Source organism: Ornithodoros turicata, chromosome 9, assembly GCF_037126465.1.
Source record: "Ornithodoros turicata isolate Travis chromosome 9, ASM3712646v1, whole genome shotgun sequence".
Classification (NCBI taxonomy): domain Eukaryota; kingdom Metazoa; phylum Arthropoda; class Arachnida; order Ixodida; family Argasidae; genus Ornithodoros; species Ornithodoros turicata.
Window position 1 is genome coordinate 21,790,455 of NC_088209.1, and position 19,630 is coordinate 21,810,084.

Genomic DNA, 19,630 nt, shown 5'->3' on the forward strand with positions numbered 1-19,630 from the left:
TGAAAATCCAATCAAGAAATTTTGTTCGCATAATGGATTACGAGACCCATAGCTGTGTTATTAGATTTATAGGTTTACGTGACACCATGTGACTGTGCCGCAACAAGCGCGTGATCGCCAGACGGTGTTTGTGGCATATTGTGTTGCCACCGCAGTAACGATGAAAAAATAAATAAACGATTTTTAAAACAAAGTAAAGAATATCAATAAAAATACAATAGCATCTCAAATAGAGTTCCGTCAAAAATTCGCCATCAGCGATGGCCCTATATAAACAGTGGTGTGCCCGCAAGGTTATCCGCGCGACTATACTGGCTTGCGGCTGGGAAAAAAATCTTACTAAATATAAACAGAAACACAAAAACAAAGACAAACGGACAGACAGGTAGACACCACAACTGCTAACTCTCTCAAATAGCTGAAATTTATTCTGAAACAGTACAAACTTATAAGTACATGACGAACGAACGAACGAGGGGAGAACAAATTATGAATAACCTATTAGTACATGCACACGCCATGCCCATGTTGTAAAGTTTTTTTGTTTGCCATCGTACCTCTACTACCAACACCCAGGATCGCTCGCGCCTCATGATGATAGCCCTGCCGATGGGTCTGATTTGGTATTCTCGCTTGTTGTCGCTACCAGTTTAGATATACCTTGGATCAGCGTTTACTTCAATCAGCTCAATCGCTACAAAACACGTGGTCCTTCGACGCGAACACCCTTTCCCTTCTTTTCCGCGCGCGCGCAGTTCTGGTGTCGACTCATTTTCTTGTTTATATCTTTGCTATTTATATCTCAAATTTCATGCTCGTTTCAGGGTTTCTGAGAAGGAAGGTGGATTCAAATAATGGTCGCCTCTAATTCTGTTGTCTCGCATTTTCGCAAAAAAAAAAATCATATTAATAAGTTCACTAATAAATTTTAGGTAATTAGACGTACGGTGGTTATACATGCTCTTTCCCGCAGAATGTTCCGCCGGGCAGTGTAACCTGCCCGTAAAAATAGCACAAGTACTACCCTCACAGCTCTTATCAAAAAATGAAATATAAATAAATAAATAAAAGAGCCCCGTATATTAGGCATGTAGTTGTGAGCACGGTGGTTGTAAGCGTCAGCTGTGTTTACGGCGTCAAGAAACGGATGCATAGGCTTCCTATAATAGTCTCATGCTGTACCCCCAAAAGCCACCGTCCTTTACTTTCTTGGAAAGGTTTTTCACGACGCATTATTTCAAGTGTGCAACTTATTTCAAATACTGGGTCCCCCGTGCCAACTTGTTTTTGTATTTCAATGGGAAAGAAAGGGAAGGAAAGGAAATGTTGAACGTCATGGCAAACACTCGATAGCATTATAAACCATGTTCGCTGACCAAAAACACGCGACACGCTGAAGCTCGTTGGAATATTGCATGTTTTTTTTTCCCAGTGTGCAAACAATTACGCTACGCCGACATCGCGATTTGTTTTGGTGAGGGTTAAAGAGACGGTCCCGCACAGATCGGGCTATTCCGAAACTTACCCGAAACTATATTCATGGGTACTATAGACATACAACGAGAAAGTTTTATTCGGAATAACGAAAGGGTTTCCGAGAAATTTGTTGAAATATACCGCTAGAGCAGACGACAGAAGTTCTACCTCACTCTCATGGAACGACACGCATGACGTTTGCGGGCAGGTACGTTGCCCATTGGCTAAGCGGAGAGCGACACACTTGGTTTAGGTTGCTTTCGTTGCAATGGCAATTGCAGAACTGTTGCTCACGCGCTAACGCTGTCAAATGTGATGGCGTCAACAGCGTCGACGACTCTGTGCCAATGAGCGGTTGCGTGGGTCATGTCGTCGACTTCGATCGACTGCGTGTGAACGCCGAGTGTGTCGACGCCAGTTGCGGGTCCTTGGCCATAGAGAATTCAGCTTGTCTAAGGTACCTGTGGAGCTCCCCTGCGCATTAGCGCCGGGCTTTTCGTTCCCTTTTTGCTTTCATGCAAGCCACTGGTCTCCTCGAAGAGCTCTAAACAGTACTCCGACCTGTCTTCGCCTTCGCGCTCACCATTAATTCACCCTCCGATAAACTGGTGTAGCCAGAGAGAGAGAGAGAGAGAGAGAGGGGGGGTAGATGGTTCAAACCGCTCCCGAAATATTTTTCTGGATACGGCACTGCTCTGATATTAGCCTCTGTGAAGTGGGGTAGGGTCCTCTGACTACCGCGGGGAAACATTCCATGTCATCGTCACGTCTCTATCATTTATTGTTGTTGTTGTTGTTCGATCGACTGAACGGGGAGATTGGCGACGTTCACCCATTGCCGCCACTACTCAACTAGAATTGGGGGACGCGCACAAACGAAGACACAACATACCACATTCGCCGCCGACCCGTCTGTCGACTTTCGGTTCAGTTCGTTCAGCCTTTGCAATTTATGTTACTATAAAAAAAAAAAAATTGAAGGCGATGAATGTAATTAATGCGATGACAATGCGTTAGCATTAGATGTTCGCCTTGCTTCTATTAGCTTATCTTATGCTTCTTATATTTTTTTGTACTTTGGCTAGAATTTTGACAGGTAGGAGGTCTGGGATCCATTGCAAAACGTTGCAGTTTAAACTGCCACACTACATGAGACACAAGCTCAGGCGCTCGCGAAGCTCTCGGAGAACGCACGAGACACGTCTGAACTTCTGAACACGTCCAGACTCCAGAGACGAGGCGCTACCGACGACGGCCCCAGCTCCAGCTGACGAGCTCTGCGGTTCCGCGCCGTCGCATGTGACGGAGAAGAGCGAACCAGCTTGCGGAGCGCAGCCTGATTCGCTCTTCTCCGTCACGTACCACGCTGTACCAACACCACCTAGATAGAGAAAGCCCGCTTACTCGTCGACGTGACGTAACAATTAAGAGTCAGCAAATCAGGACCGTGCTTTCAACGCCGGCAGCCAATCACGAACGTGCTTTCAGCGATCGTGGCCATGAAGACGAACCACTGTCGCCTGCGAGTTGTAATTGAACGTCCCCGCGTACTAAATGGGAAAACTTGAAAATAAAGCGCAAAGAGGTATCAACGTTTCTCAAAACTGGTTTTCTGGAAAGCGTCTCGCACTTTTTGTCTAAATATTTAGGTGTGCAGGTTCCAGGGGAGCTGCAATCATTTGCGAGTTCTTGAATTCGGTGAATCGCAGTAGCAGACGAATTGTGGCTCTTAATGTCCACGTAGCGAAGGGGAGAGAGGAGGCAATGAGCAGGCCTTCTGTATATCTAGGTGGCGTTGGCTGTACACTGACACCAGTGCCGTGTATGCCAAAGGGAGTCTGGCCATTAGGAGGAGCCTAAAAAAGGGGCTCGACCTGTCAATCAAATTGAGCGTTTTTCATTGGCTGCTGTTTTCTATGCGGGCCGCCATGACACCAAAATTTTCCCGAAAATGGCGGCGTAGCTTGGAACGGCGAAGCGAGGATTTCATGATAATTTTTTTTCACAAATTACGTCAATTTTATTCCGTAAGTGTACATTCTGTTGCAATTATCTTGCAAATCACCTTTAAATTACGCTCCAGTGTCGATGTTTACCTGAAAATAATATGTTTCGTCGTCCTTGTTAGGCCTAGTAACGACAGCGATCACAGGCAAATAGCGAGAAAAACGCTACAAATGGCCAAAAATTTTCATTTTATGACATACTTTTATTCATATACACACCTTTGCCCGTTCTTGGTTCAGTCTTGTTATGTTTCATAGTTGAAATACGTATAATACCGGCAGTCTGTTCCAACTAGCGGTTCTGCCGGCCAATCAATTCTGCTAGCAAGCACTTCTGCTTCTGCTACTTCTGCTATTCTGCGTCTTCCCGGCGTGCCCCTCACCATCCAGATGGCGCCGTTAAAAGTGGACGCAAAATCCATTATGTTGCTAGGTCGTCAGGGAATAGCCTATTCAATCTAATCCAATCCAGTTTCCCGAAAATGTCGGCACCCAGTTAATACAGGTAATATATAGCTTGGATAGCCTGGGGTTAATAGCGAACTGTATTTTGGGTCGTGATTGGCCAGAGAGCTCAAAAAGTGGGTGGAGCTCCAGGTATAGGCATGTTCCATTAATGGCATGGTTCCCTTGGCATACACGGCTCTGACTGACACCTCACATACCCCCGCTACGACGCCGGCGTTTTCTTCAAAATGAGGCTTCTAATGCTGACGCATTAAAATGCCGCCTGGCGCGGTTCGTTCGTCCGTCTGGGAGTGTGAGCGTGCATGGAAGTGAATGCAACGGATAATGGACAATATCGAATGTGTGCACACGTCTTCATGGACACGGGCTTTATTTCAGAACTTGTGCTTTTCTCAAGAATATTGGAGAACTGACGGTGCTTCCATGACCCATACATTTCTCCTGTAATGTTCGCGTATGGTGCCTACAGAATGCGAACTTCATGAAAGCAATGCCGCGCACATTCCACCTTCGATGCATATCCATTAGGGACGAAAAGATAGGATCAGAGAACAACATTCAGTCTTTTATGCGTATCACGCAATGTAAGTACAAAGCGCACATTAAAAACACATTAAAGAGCAGTTACCTACATGACATTTGAAAGGGTTCGGTAGTGCACGCATGTCCCTGCTGATTCTCAGAACGTGGGCCGTTCCCTTTGTTACAAAGTCTTATGGAGGAGCTCCAACTCTAATGATGGAGTATTATTGCCATGAATGGGTATTCAGACTAGCAAACGGCATTGAGTAGTTCGCGTGTTTATGCGCTCTCTTTTCTTCCCTAACATCATTGAGGGTCTTGTGCAGAGAAATTGCTCCTTCAGCCCATCATTCCTGTGTTTGTCAGCATGCACGTGGAGCGCCATATCTGTTGAAATTAGCCCTCAGGTGGGCAAAATTTATCCACAGACCCGATCACTGTGGCGTCGCTCGTGATCACAGCTTTATTGTGATACGATGAATAGGGAGTTTCATCGCCAGGGGCGATAGAGATGAGGTGAGGCTTGTTTGTACCTCGACAACATCATGGATCATAAAGGAGCCGAAAAAACAAATACGGACAAAAACGAGATGGGCAGGACGCTGTCCAACTATCAACAAGGTTTATCTTAAAGAGAACCACAATCGATGCAGACCTCCTGCACGATATCTCCGACAGAGACATGTGTATAGAAGATGAAGATCTGCGTAACTTGTTGGTAATTGGTGTTCGGTCCTGTGCCCGTCGCTTTTTTGTTCGTATTTATGTTTTTTCGGTCTCTTTTTTACGAGCAAATTAGAATGGTACAAGCGAGCTGGTGCACTGTATAGAAAGAGGTAACATTTTCGTGTGTTTTGAGGGTTGTGCTGTGCTCTTCGTCTTGTGTACCCCTCAAGCTCAAGGATACGGGTACCTCTTTCTATTATGATGTTGTACTGTAGCCAGTATGGAACCCGTCAACACTATTCCTGTTCATTTTTTTTTTATTTCGTGTTAGCGCCGCGAAGCAACTGTGGCTATGAGCGGCGTACAGACGTGGAAAGATGGAGAGAGGACAGCAGGAAGGAGTGGGGGAATCGGGGAGTTAGTATGCGTCCTGGGCCGACTTCAGGGGGAACTGTGCCGACATTCGTCTGGACAGTCTTCGGAAAACCCAGGGAAAACCTCAGACAGCACAGCCGGTGACAGGATTCGAACCGGTGTCACCTCCCAGTCTCGGCGTGGAAAGCGATCATCCTAACCATACGCCACGAGAGCTGGTGTATTTCTGTTCAAGTAAATAAAATGGCAACATTACTTTAGCTTGGGGCTACTGCAACAACTCGATTTTTATGAGACGGTCGAGTTTATAACACGGAATGCGGGAGTGGCGCTCGAACCGAGCAAAATAAAAACCGAAGAGAGTAGACTAACCAACGGGACGGCGCTTTCCAAGTTTCGTGCCGAGCAAGACTTAGAAACTGCGTTATTATAAGGCTACGTTTCCGTACAGCCGGCTCAACAAGATTCGGGAGAATCAAAAGTGAAAAGTTGCAAAAGTTTGAGGAACGAACTTAGGTAGCGACATACGAAAGCCATATACGTGCACAGCACCACCAACAACAACTAGACGTGATGACGATACGTGAGGAAAGTTGCCGCAGCATGTCTTTGGAAAAAAGTTCGTTCGCGCTTGCTCGATATATCCTTGTCAGATTTTTCGTGACGGAAGCAACATCAGTTACATTTTATCATAATTCTATGCGATTATAATAAAATAAATATAAATTATAATAATTTAATAACATATTATTATTTGATTATAATATATTATATATAATTATTATATTTTAATATATAATTTCCCTGCAGGTTTTCCAGGGGTTTTCCGGCAGATGAATGTAGTTGCATGCAGCTCCTCCGTGATGTCGGTCGACGACGCATACTAACACCCCTGTCCCCCAGTTCTTCCTATACTGTCCTCTCTCCATCTGTCCCCGTCGGTACACAGCTCATAGCCACAGTTGCTTCGCGGCGCTAACATGGAATTTAAAAAAAAGAGAGGAGGTAATAGCGAATCTTAGTGCATCGTACGCTATCACCTTTGCGTATACGTAAAGGACAGCGTTGGTGGTTCTCCGCCCTGCGCGAAGCTCTCTCTCTCTCTTATGGGCGTGCACAGAACCATCACGCTATCCCTCACGTACGCAAAGGCGATAGCGTACGATACACTAAAAACTCTCTATTGGCGTGATGTCGTGCGTGAACGAAACAATGAAAAATGAGCGACACGAAGGTGGTGGTGGTGGTGATGTTGAAAGGGCTTGCCGTTGTCGGCCTCACGTATGTGGGCAACGTCACGACTGACGCCCTGGGGAAATGTGCGTCCTGGGCCGACTTCTAGGGGAACTGTGCCGACATATGTCTGAAAGCGTCTGAGGAAAACCCAGGAAAAACCCCAGACAGCACAGCCGGCACCGGGATTCGAACCCGGGTACCTCCCAGTCTCGACGTGACATGGCTAGCACGCTAACCACTGAGCCACGGGACACGAAGGTGCCTGCGAGATGATCTAAAGGTAGATGAAAAAGGTAAAGGCTCTTGGTAGAGCCCTGGACCGGTAATCCAGAAGATGTGGGTTCGATCTCTACAGCTGGCTAACCTTTTCAGTGACTTTCATCTTTCAAAACCTTAATCTATGCATTTTCTAGGCCTATCTCACTCAAAAGCCGCCATTTTCTCTGTGCGCTTCCTTTTGTGTCACCACACGTAGGTGGCGCCAACATACAGAAGATGATTAGTGCATACCGTCATAATGCGCATGTCACATCATTGCAGGCAGCGCCGCCTGTGTGAGGTGAGGTGAATGTGAAGCAGACGCAAGAAAAAATAGCGGTGTTTGCGTGAGAGAGGCCATTGAAAAAGCACGGGGCGAGATTTTGATTGATTTTTAATTTTCTTTCTACATGACAATAGTGCTTACAAAAATTTAAGAAAAAAACCTCTGACAAACGGCTTCTCTTCAAAGTCTTCAGGCTCTGGTCTTCAAAGTTTGGGGTAGGGTAAACCCGTCTTCTATTTTTACGATGCGATCGAAATGTGTAATGTTTGCTAGAGTAAGCCTGTATACGTATATATATATATATATATATATATATATATATTTCAATTAGGGAAGGGATTGCATTTGACAACATATCTTCCAAAGGGAACGACAGAATCCTTATTCGCGGCGTTAGCACACAGCACAAAAAGAAGAAGAAAACAGAAAAGGAAAAACAAAAACAAAAAGGAACGGGGTTTCATAGACAAGTCTTCTTTGGGATCTTTTGATCCAAGAATCGATCAACGCCAGTCGCAGCATAATGGGTGTAGATGCTCTACCCTAAGCCGCGGGCTCCTACTGGCGGAGTGGCTGTACGCGACGGAGCCATCTTTATGGGAAGGTAGCTCTGTGGCTTATACATGACAGAGCAAATGGGCCGGTTCGTATAGTATATCGATAATGAGGCGACAAGAAGAAACGCGGACGGAAACGTCGTTTCTGTGTGTATTCTATCCACGTTTCTTCAGTTGCTTACGCGTTTTTACTATGCCATATCCTATCCACGCGCGTGATCATTGCTGCTTACTCAGAACTGATGAGGATATTATCATCATCATCATCATAGATCGCGGATTTTCATGCAAATGCATGTTTGTTTTCTTTCTATATATACGAGGGGCGTTCAAGTCAAACCGGGACTTTCTGTTTCCTGGGTGTACAAATGACTCCCGCTACTTCTTTTTCATCATTTTCACACGCGTCAGGCCTGCGCCTTCACCACGTAGTGGTCGAAAGTTTCTGCAAAACAGAAGACACGTGCTAGACAAGATGGCCGACAACGAGGTGAGCGCGCATATCGAACAGCGAATTGTCATGAAGTTTCTCGTGAGGGAAGGCGTAAAGTCATCTGAAATTCACAGAAGACTTCAGGCTCACTATGGCCACGATACACTTAGCCGCAGCAAAGCGTTTGAGGGGTGCAAACGGCTCCGAGACGGCCGTACATCAGTGCAGGACGATCCCGGCTGGGACGGCTCAGAGCCCAGTGTCAGAGTTCCTCAGAACATCCAACTTGTGGAGCGCCCGATCCTCAAGAACCGACGGATAACATGTCTCGAACTGGCTCGAAAGACGGACCTTTCTGTGGGAACGTTGAACACTATCATTCATGAACACCTCCAGTTTCGGAAAGCCGGGCCTCATCACCAAAGGAGTCCTCCTCCTACGGGACAACGCACGCCCGCATACCGCGCATCTCACGACACGCACCTTACCGGAACTTGGCTGGGAGTTGCTGCCACATCCATCTTACAGTCCAGACCTCGCCCCCAGCGATTTCTATCTCTTCGGGCCACTGAAGGCGTTCCTTGGGGGCCGCCACTTCAGCTGCGACGACGAGGTCAAGAATGCGGTCCGATCATGGCTGCTACGCGTCGGTAAGGATTTCTACGCTGCTGGCATCAAAGCGCTCGTGAAACGCTGAGACAAGTGCATTAGTGCAGCTGGAGATTACGTTGAAAAATAAAACTAATTTCTCGCCTGTAAGTTGATTTTACTTTTGCGAAAAATGAAAAGTCCCGGTTTGACTTGAACGCCCCTCGTATATATATATATGTATATATGTATATAAGCAGGAAAAATCAGAAGACGACAAAGAGTTTATTAACACATATAGGGATAGGGGTCGACGTTTCGGCAGTCAGCGCTGCCTTCGACGGGACTGGGATTTGGTGACAAGAACCCAAGCAGCACAATGTACTGAAAGTCGAGTGCAATAGGGGTGGACGGTATGTGTATTATCAATGTTCTTTAGTTTCAGGAGTCTGTTCAAGGCCTTCCGCCTATCCGGCCACCCCTATTGCACTCGACTTTCAGTACATTTTGCTGTTTGTTAACAAGCTTTATATATGGGAGAGGGTTATGTACAAGGGAAAGGGAGCAGCGCATGCGCTTTTGTCATGACTAACACAGGTTTGTGACTAAGTGAAAGGGGAATGACCGCCCAAGCAGCACAATGCACTGAAAGTCGAGTGCAATAGGAGTGGACGGGTAGGTGGAAGACCTTGAGCAGACTCTTGAAACTAAGGAACATTGATAAGACACATACCGTCCACCCCTATTGCACTTGACTTTCAGTACATTGTGCTGCTTGGGCGGGTCTGTGCAGCAGGACCTTGAGGGGGAATACCTGTGAGCCTGAAAAGAGACAAAAGGGCGTATGTATTGTGCTGGATTAGGAATGCAGGTTGCGAATAGTAGAAAGGATTCCTGGATCTGCGTTTATCTGACACTGGAATTTATGAATAAGATAAGATTCGCGCTGGTTCCCTGAGCCGCTGGCAAGGAAAGCCTGACTGCAGGATGAAAATAGATATATTTGTGATTGAGTGTCCTGGTTTACTGAAATGGCGCGACACTGGCAGATTAGGTTTCTTCGGGACGTCAGATTTGTGGTTATTGAATCGCGTTCTAAATGACGTAGCTGTCTGTCCGATATATTGGGCGTTGCATTCATTGCATTGAAGAAGATAGACAACATTGGAAGAATTACAGTTAAAGTCGCCATTAATTATCGGGTCAACAATAATAAATGTCAATAGCCTAAGATAACGTTACCCCATTATGCCCACCACCATGGCGATATCCGATTATCTTTTATCTTTTTTTAGTGTACACCATGTGTGCGGCCCGTCTGTCCCACGTAACAAAACTCGCACAACATGGGAATGCCATAAACTACGTTTTCGACGCATTCCACGTATGCGTTTTTGTGGCCAATCTTGCATCGAGGATGTACGTAATCGAAGGGTGCTAGCCGTGCTAAGCGGAAAGCATCGAAGAAAACTACTCGTATGTTGAATTTCTTAGCCACCGCGAGGATGTTGTGAGATATAGCATGGTAATAGGAAATAGAGACGCGCGTTCTCTGACTCTCTTCTGCTTTTTCTTTTGGGTTGAGCATAGACTCAAAAATGTTACACGACTTAGTTGACAGATGGTGGTCAGAGTATCCTGAGCTACGTAACCTATCCAACTGAAACTGAACAGTGGGAACCACGAAGTGATCACAACTTTTTTTTTAAGGGAAGACATTAGTAGAGAAGAGACAACGCCACCTTTAACGATTTTTGAGTGCGAACTGTCTGCAGCAAGAACTGGTCGTGGGTTCAACTTCCCGTAGGCCCAGTAAAGTCCGGGTACAGGCATAAGTCGGATGTCCAGGTCGTCTCTTTTTTCTATCCCGTGTCTCGGGGGGTTTCACTCACCAGTATGTTTTATAGCTTGTTTGACCTTCCTTCCTTGCGGCTTTCAGCCCGAACGCCACTGGCCATTGAATAATTGATGTACTGACTTCGCCTTCAAATCCCTTGAGATCGCGCGTTGCCCTATAAACTTAAGGGAAGGTGAACTCGCCAAGTTGCCGCACTTGCGGCGACCTTCGAGCTACATTATGACGACTATACAGACCACCGTTCATTCGACCCGAACAAGCTGTGTTAGTCATATAGCTGTCATGTAATTAATTACGAGTAATTAAAGTAGCACAGAAGTCATTTTTAACCCTGGTTTTCTTTGTATATAACTGCTAAGCAGGCCAGTAAGACGCACCATAAGAATTATTTCACCCCATAGAGTCATAATTATCGCAGAAATTGAATTTAAAGTACGCCGCAAAAAGCGACCGTGCGCAACGGCGGTGGAGAGCAGCACCAGCCTGTCATCTGCCTGGCACCTCGCGCTGACGCTACAGGGGCCACGCTCGCTGATTGGTCCAGAGAAATGTTGTCTGCTACTCAGCTGTCGTTTGCTACTCGGCTGTTCAGGGTTCTGAAAAAGCATTGTTCCTGGCTCGGGCATGATTCGGCCGCTCCTTCTGTCCCCATTTCTCCGGGGGAACTGGCAAAACTGGTTTACGGCGGCAAAGGGACAGGGCGCTGACCCCCACTGACCGGCGAACCAGAATGAGTTGCCCCTGTAACGTCATCGGTGACGTGGCATCACACCTTCTCCTTCTCGTTATACCCGGAGTGGCGAGTTAAGGGTGAACGCGCGGAGCCATGTTTATGTGAGATTTTTTTTTTTCTGGGAAACAAATTGCACACATTAAAACCTTTCGCGCGATTCGATAAAATGACACACACACTTTCATCAGACGTCTTGTCCTGAATTTTTTTTCGATGGCCCTCTTTATTCCGTAAAGTACTTCCTAAATGCTAAATAAAATTTCAACTAAGTAAATCTAAATTACTGTTGAGGAATGAGTAACTGGGGCTGTACTTTAATTGCATTTTGCCTGCAACTTCTACTCGACCGACAGCTGCTTTCCGCCATGTCTTTGTGATTCGCACTGCTGGGTTTACGGTTGCGCTTGCGTGTTATGTCCGCTGACAGCGAAGCATTGCAACAGAACATCCTTCCGGATGGAACAAAGGTACACGCAAGGCTCTGTACGCAGCCGTAAACGCAGTAATGTGAATTACTGCGTTTACCCTTTAATTGCTCTTACTTATTTTACTCTTCTTCTTCTAGTCTTCTGTCTGGAGTAGTTCTCTTTTCAAAGTATGTGGCTTTTCTACCGGTGCAACTTTTTCTTGTAGCTGCTGGTTTTGCACATATTTCACAATTAATTTAAAACATAATACACTCTAACAAGGTGCAGACGCTCATATCGCCTAGCCAACAGTGTGAAATTTTACCTTCGGTTTTCATAAAATAAAATTTTGATTTCATGAAATTACTGATTTAACACCAGTGTTTGATGCGTTGGTTCACAACCATTCATGAGATGTAGCCTGTTATGTAGATTACAAACTTCTGGTATGAAACCTGATCTTTTCATTATACTTTACTAGAGAGTTTGTACCGGTCGACCACGTTAAACTCGCACGGCCTGAAGTAACTCAGCGATGACTTAGTTACGTTTGACAGGTACCTGTAACTCAATTACATTTTAGTTCCCGTAACTTTTCTTGTAACCTAAATACTTTCAGAGTCATTTAACTGTAACTTGCATTACATTTTTTGTGTAGCTTACACAGAATGTGAAGAAAAACAATGTGCAAGTCTCCGGCGATGCAGAATAAAAAATAACAAAGACGGTTAAGAGCGTCAACTGTTTACTATATACAAATTAAAAACAGGACTTTCGTGCAGTAGGCTGCACATCTTCAGGTTTGAGGGCCTGTTACAAGTCACACACAGCTGAGGTATTATCACATGTACATACAGTATGCATGTGCTAACACTTCAGTGCATGCTTTGCTACTCTCAACCAGTATTGAACCGCTATAAGAAGTCAGAAGACGGTACACACAGACAGCTCTTTTAGCACTTTTAGTGGTATCTAGCATCACCAGGCCCAGTCTGACAGTTTAAATACCGTCAGAATTAATGAAGTACCGTCAGACAAAATTAATCCACAGAACGACCACAGTGACGTTGCCCATGATCATGGTTATCACGATTAGATGATGACGACGATGATTGCAGTGCTCATGATTAGAGGGTTTTACTCTAATTAGGGATTGGAGGGCTTTAGGGTTCAGAATGCGGGATGATCGTGATTAGTGGGTTTTACTGGATCGTATGCTATCGCTTTGCGTACTCGATGACATAGCGTTGTCGCCATAGCGCCTGCGCAGTGGTAGTGCACGCAAGGAAGGGAGAGGGTGCGCTATTTTTGGCGAGTAGCGTTGGTGCGGTAGACGTCTTTTGCGGGAGCATTTCGCAGGATTCCGTTGGTATTGGCTTTTCCTTGGAGCCACGAGTCTCGTTTTATCTCAGGCGTTTCTGTGCCAAGCGCGGTGCTTTGGTGGTATTCAACTTGTTGCCAGTCCAGCGTGTGTTTGTCTCCCTCTACTGCTATTGTCTATGTCCTTACCGCTGGTTACCTTACACTTAGATATGTACCACCAGGGCCAAATTTTTACTCGTCTCATTAGATTTCATTTGATTACGATTGAAAAACAAAGTATAGTAAGAGAAAGAAGGCGAATGAGAGTTTCTAAACTTTAATGAGACGAGACTTCCGCGCAGAAGGCTGCACTTCTTCAGGTCTAACTTCAGGTTACAAGATTCAAGAATATATAAGACATGTTTCTAAGACAAAAGCCACATGACCTTTTTGTCCTGATTTCCAACACCTTGAGTGTGAAATAAAATTATCTTTCTATCTATCCATGTTGTAAGGTAGAGGGCGAGGGTTGGTACAAACATAAAAATAACAATACAAACATGGTACGACTCCGTAAGTTTCAAACAGACAAGGAATGAAGTGACAAGACACTCTAGTAGCATAACACGTGAATGAGCTGATGGTCTAGCTGATTCATGTATTGCTTATTAGCACTGCTTATTACATGTGCAACGCTACTAATTCAGTGGCTCGATATAACGTAATAACACTACTCATTTTCGTTGTCAGCTACGGCATAGAACCATCGGTGCAGTCGTGCACAATCAACTGGAGGAAGAACGACGCTGCTTATAAATCATTCACCATCGTGTACTTCGTCCTGGGTTACGTCGCTCCCCTGTTGATCGTCATCGTCTGCTACCGTTCTTCTGCCATCCATATCCTCGCTCCCAGGGTAGCTAATCGGACTGCGGACAGTTGGGCAAATGAGGACACGGTCACGTGGGTAAGACATTCTTTAATCCCCCTTTTTTTTTTCTTTTGCACGATTTTGATCACGTGGTACCTGATAGAGCATTTTTTGTGCGGTAGCCACTGGTCGCCGTCATATCGCTCGATCTCGACGCTGTCTAGCGGTTTAGTCCCTTTCGGCTGTGAAAACCTCCGCTGTGCCCTTTGCTTTTCAGTGTTCATGCTTTGCTTTTTAAGTTTCATGCTTCTTTTGATATCCAGTTCATCATTACCACTACTGATTGTTTATTTTCCATATTGTTGTTAATTGTTGTTAAACGTGTACGTCTACTCCCAATACACCATTTCAGGAAATCCCAGTGCTCCTTGCACCCACGCGTTGCATCCTGGGAAGTTATTGTCATCAGGAAAGGAGAACAGTGCTTCACGTGTCGTTTTCGCTGATCTTGACCCCCCGTGGAAAATGGACCGAGAGAGGAGAAATGGAAACAATTTGGAGACCCTCTCTTCCTTTCTGATAAGCAAGTTCCCATAGTTCAAATCGGCGCTGAGCCCTCTGGAATTTTTCTGAAGTCGTCCATTATACTATATAATTGTCGTTAAAGAGAAACTAAAGTGGGAAAATTTCTCCGCACGGAATGTAAAAGGTGCAGTAACCTTGAGACGACAACGAAAGAGACGGGGCTCATTGGTTGCTCTCAGGATTTCCTTGCGATTAAGGAGTTAAGTACTATCACTTACTGTCGATTAAATTGTCATTGGGACACACGAGTAGTCCGAAATTCTCGAACACTCTGATTTGAATTTGTTTTTGCGAAACGTATCCTTAAAGGAGCACTAAAGTGGAAAATGAGAAGGAGAGTGAAGTTGCATATTGCAGTTTCGTTCGCGCATGAATCCCGTTCCTTTTATATTGTTGCCAGGCTACCGGCATCATTCATTCCACGAGGAGACATTTTTTTCCACTTTAGTGTCCCTTTAAAGATACGTTTCGCAGACCAAGTCCAAGTCAGAGTGTTCAACAGATTCGGATACTCGTGTGCCGCAACTGTTATGCAATTAGCCGTGGCAATGTAATCGGCAATAACTGATACTTTTATGACCTCCTTAACCGCAAGGAAATCTTACGAAGGGGCGTTAATGTACACTGAATAAGCCAAACAAAAAGGCCATCGTCATCGCCATCATCATCCTCTTCATTGGCATCATCATTCCAGGAGTTTTCCACCAAAGTGACAGGTGGAAGTGATGTGTAGTTGGAGGCCGCACGCCAGTGAAGCCAAAATCTCCAGTTTATTTTTTGTTAAAATCAATCAGTCAAGTCAAACTCACCTCTGATCCGCTCGTCGATTGAACGCGCATATTAGTGGAGCGTATTTCCCCCTAACAGAAATATACCCGTTTCCTTGCAGCCTGACAGTCAATAGACCTACGCCAACAAGTGCATCTTCAGATCATTTGACCTGTAACAAATGGTTGATTTTTGGTTCACATTTTATTAATATTTGGCTAGTGGTTCGCTATTGCGAATTGTTATCAGCACTTGTCAACTTAATATAGTGAGCAGTAATATGGAATCTGTATTTGAGGACCGCGTTCTAGGCATGTGTCGTCGAGTTCCTCGTTCCTGATGTATATATACATATATATATAGTTTCTAGCAATTCCTTTCAGTTCTAGGGGATGCAGCTACGCGTGTGTGCATACACTTCGGTGACGGGGACGGGTGATGTTTTTTCTCTTTTTATCTTTTCATTTTTAGTTTTCCTTCCTGTAGTGTTCATCCATTTAGGCGTTCTTCATGGTAGTAGCAAAATTCGTTAGTTTACGAATTCAATTTCTTCCCTTGCCTTTACCTTTACCTTGAAACTCAATAATCTTGACTATACACTGCGTAGCTTATCGAGCGCCATCCAGCGGACGAAAACAATCTTTTAACTAAATCTATAGATGGCATTGCCTAGCTGCGCAGTAAGACTTCCTGGATAACGTGATTTCCAGAAATGTTCTGAAGTTAAGTTAAAAAAGTGGAAACATCCGCTGATCATGTGAAGCTACATTGCAGCAAAAGCTTCTGGACAGTCTCCGTATTCGAAATGTCGGCGACTCCCAGCTTGAAGCTTCTGCTTCAACCAGAAATATATTATCGTTGTAGAGAGCTTTAATATTATATTACTGCCCAATCCCTGCTTCGAATGGGGAATAAAAAACACGGGCCGGAGAATATGAACTAGATATCCGGATAGAGTCAATTCTTGAAAAGACATGTGAGCCGCGATAAACGGCTGAGCTGCAACGAGGGATCAACAACGTTCAATAAGAAATAGCAACTTTGCGACGGAAAGCTCGTTGAGGCTTTGCCTGATTTGTTTTTGGCAGAAGGTTGCTCGGCAGCTCGAGAAATAAGAAACTTGTGCCTTCTGAAAGCCGTAGTTAGCACGGGTCTCATTGTAAGATTTTTCAGTGAGTTTCCGCGGTGATATAGCTCGTCTAAGAGACGGACAAAAGCAGTTGCTCTTCCATTTGTTGAAGGATTGAAGGGCTCGGGAAAAAAAGAACTATGTCAGAAAGTGTAGGAATTGGGATTACAAGTCGTGGGGTATATATAGAGTTGTACACGTTACTCGGAAAAAGTAATTGATTACAATTACTGTTACTACTGCGCGAAAAGTAATTCTTTATCGTTACAAATTACTTCATCAAAAATGTAACACGTTACCGATTAAAAATGTAACGCGTTACTTTTTCCGTTACTTTTAAATTGTGGGCCCTAGCAAAGCCAACAAGCCTGCAGTGAATGGAACTATGCAGCTCTTGTTGCAAATTCTAAAATGAGACACCAACATATATGGTAAGTGAAATTCACAAATACATTTGAAAGCAACATACAAAACACATACAAGCGTTTATTACAGATTTGTTTGCTGAAAAGGGTTGCCATTGTTGAAGAAGGTTAAAAAAGTAATCGATTACTCAGTAATTGATTACCGAAAGTTGTAATCAGCAATTACTTGGAAAATTACCTGCTCACAAAATTAATTGATACTGAAAAAAGTAATTGATTACTAGTAACGCAATTACTAGTAACGCGTTACGTACAACTCTAGGTATATATTCGTACAAAAAGCGACGAGTGCGGCGCGCAGTCTAGGTGCGGAAGAGAGTTCACGCTATAGCAGACGATTCTGGGCAGCCAATAGAGAGTGCTCCGCTGACCTGACGTCGTCAGACGCGAGAGGTTGCTGGGCGAGATCGGCGCTGCCGTTATACGCACATTCTTGTACACTACTTTTTTTTTTTTTTTTTTAGGAAATCCGCATTTTCCTAATGAAATATTTAGCGCGACAGTTTCTGAAGGTAATATCCCTCAAATAAATCTCTCTGCCACAACGGAGCTGCGCACCAGCTGCCGTGGCATAGTGGTTAGGATGACCGCTTTCCACGCCGAGACGTGGGAGGTGACACGGGTTCGAATCCTGTCACCGGCTGTGCTGTCTGAGGTTTTCCCTGGGCTTTCCGAAAAATTTCCAGACGAATGTCGGCACAGTTCCCCCTGAAGTCGGCCCAGGACGCATACTAACCCCTCTGTCCCCCACTCCTTCCTGCTGTCCTCTCTCCATCTGTCCACGTCTGTACGCCGCTCATAGCCACAGTCGCTTCGCGGCGTTAACGCGGAATTAAAAAACAACAACAACGGAGTTGCGGCAAACTGTACAGCTCTTAGACACAGCCCCATAGCTAAAAGTGAGGGTCACTTTTCTAAAGTGCCTTCTTGATTAATACCAAGAACAACCAAATCTGTGAGGTGCGAGAAACACTTCGACACGTGATAACCACAGTGTATTTTCAGGCTGAGGTAGGAAAATGACGATGAACAGCAGAGCACTGTCATCATGAATGAGTCTTTTTCCAAGCATAGCGGACCATTTCGCGGTGGTGCTAAAAGAGCTCGCCGTTGTCGGCCTCGCCGAAGTGGGCAACGCTAACACTCTGGGGAGAATCTGTTTCCTGGGCCGACTTCCAAGTGAACTGTGCCGACATATATATCTGTCAGCGGCTGAGGAAAACCCAGGAAAAACCCTAGACAGCACAGCCGACATCGGGATTCAAACCTCCCAGGGTACCTCCCAGCCCTCTACGTGACATGGTCAGCGCGCTAACCATTAAGCTATACGGGCTGGTAAGCTGTGGTTCACGCTTTCGATATATCATCCTAATATTTGACTCACCAAAGCGTTTGGGTATTGAGCTGTGTATTAATTGAAATATTGTGCTGACCGATTTCAAGCACAGTTGACTCCCTACACTCTCTGCGTCTGCTGCACTGTTGATTTCGTTGAGTCTGGACAATAGAAAATCGGCTCTTCAAAATTGTGTGACAATCTGTGGTTCAACTGCCCACAAAGGTGGCTTTACTGCAGGCTCTGTTTCAGACGACAAAGGCCTCGTAAACATGGTTACTCCTCAAGGACGATGAACTAGAAGGAATGGAGTAACCTCTGGCTCTGACGTCGCTTTCTTTTGGAGAATTTGGAGTAAGTTTCGCCCTTGAAAGAAAAAAAAATTGAAAGAAAAGGGAAGAAAGAAAGAGAGAGAAGTTAAGACAGTCCTACGGACGAAACAAAGGCCAACAACGCATCTCGTTCTTTCCGACGAATGTGTGTAAGACCCTGTGTCACATTGGAAGACATCCTGTACCTCCAAGGAGTGGAGGATGAGGCCACCGCCAACACCAAGCTGACGAAGACGATCTTGTTCAGCCACGCGCCACACCTACACCTTACACATGTGCAGAAGAAGAAGAATATCATCGCAGCATATTTTGCATCGACACATTGACCCGTGGCCTATTGCCTTTGGCTGTGCGAGACAGCAGTTAGAAGAAGAAGAAAAAGAAGGTCTTCCTTCGAGCAAGACACTGATGTCAGCCAACGGAGCAATGAACACCGGGGAACCACCAGCAGTCATCCCTACCCAATCTCCAAATGTGGAGGAGGGAGGATTACCTTCCCAGAGACACCTTTACATCATCGTCGCAGTACTGGGCTGCATAGTCTTGGCCTGCTTCTTCACTTTGGGCCTCTCGATGAAGGGCAACATTGACCTCGTCAATGGCCTGCACCGTGACATGGACATATTGAGTCAGGAACTTCGCGACCGGAAGGCTCGAAGCCCGAAGGTTCAAAGCGTAGAAGCCACCGAAGACGTCAGCCTCAACGTGGTGACGAACAAGTTGCACGCCATGTCGTTCGAAGAAGTTGGAAACTTCACAACGTTGAATGCCTCGGACACTCACGGAGAAGAATTGACAGAGAGTAGTTCGGAAAGGACGTCTGTACCGCAAAGTAGCGATTTGAGCAACTCAACGAGTTACGTATAGCGAGTTCGTTGTTTACACAGGTTTAGTAGTGCTGTTTTAGTTTTCTCGTTTATCGGATGAGTGTACTTTACGAATTCCCGTTACCTAAAGAGAAACCGTTTACCTAATCCAACCAATTGTGCAATATATAATTTCACTGTGCTATC

The 19,630-nt window shown here is 45.2% G+C and overlaps 1 protein-coding gene across 2 annotated transcripts in view; it reads left to right on the top strand.

The window, feature by feature from the left end:
* The window catches only part of LOC135368330 (visual pigment-like receptor peropsin), a 118,771-nt gene that overhangs the window by 90,237 nt on the left and 8,904 nt on the right, over nucleotides 1-19,630 (top strand). For both annotated transcript variants that reach the window (XM_064601527.1, XM_064601528.1), the window contains exon 5: nucleotides 13,922-14,138. In XM_064601527.1, the coding sequence (XP_064457597.1) occupies nucleotides 13,922-14,138 (217 nt within the window). The remainder of the gene's footprint in view (nucleotides 1-13,921; nucleotides 14,139-19,630) is intronic.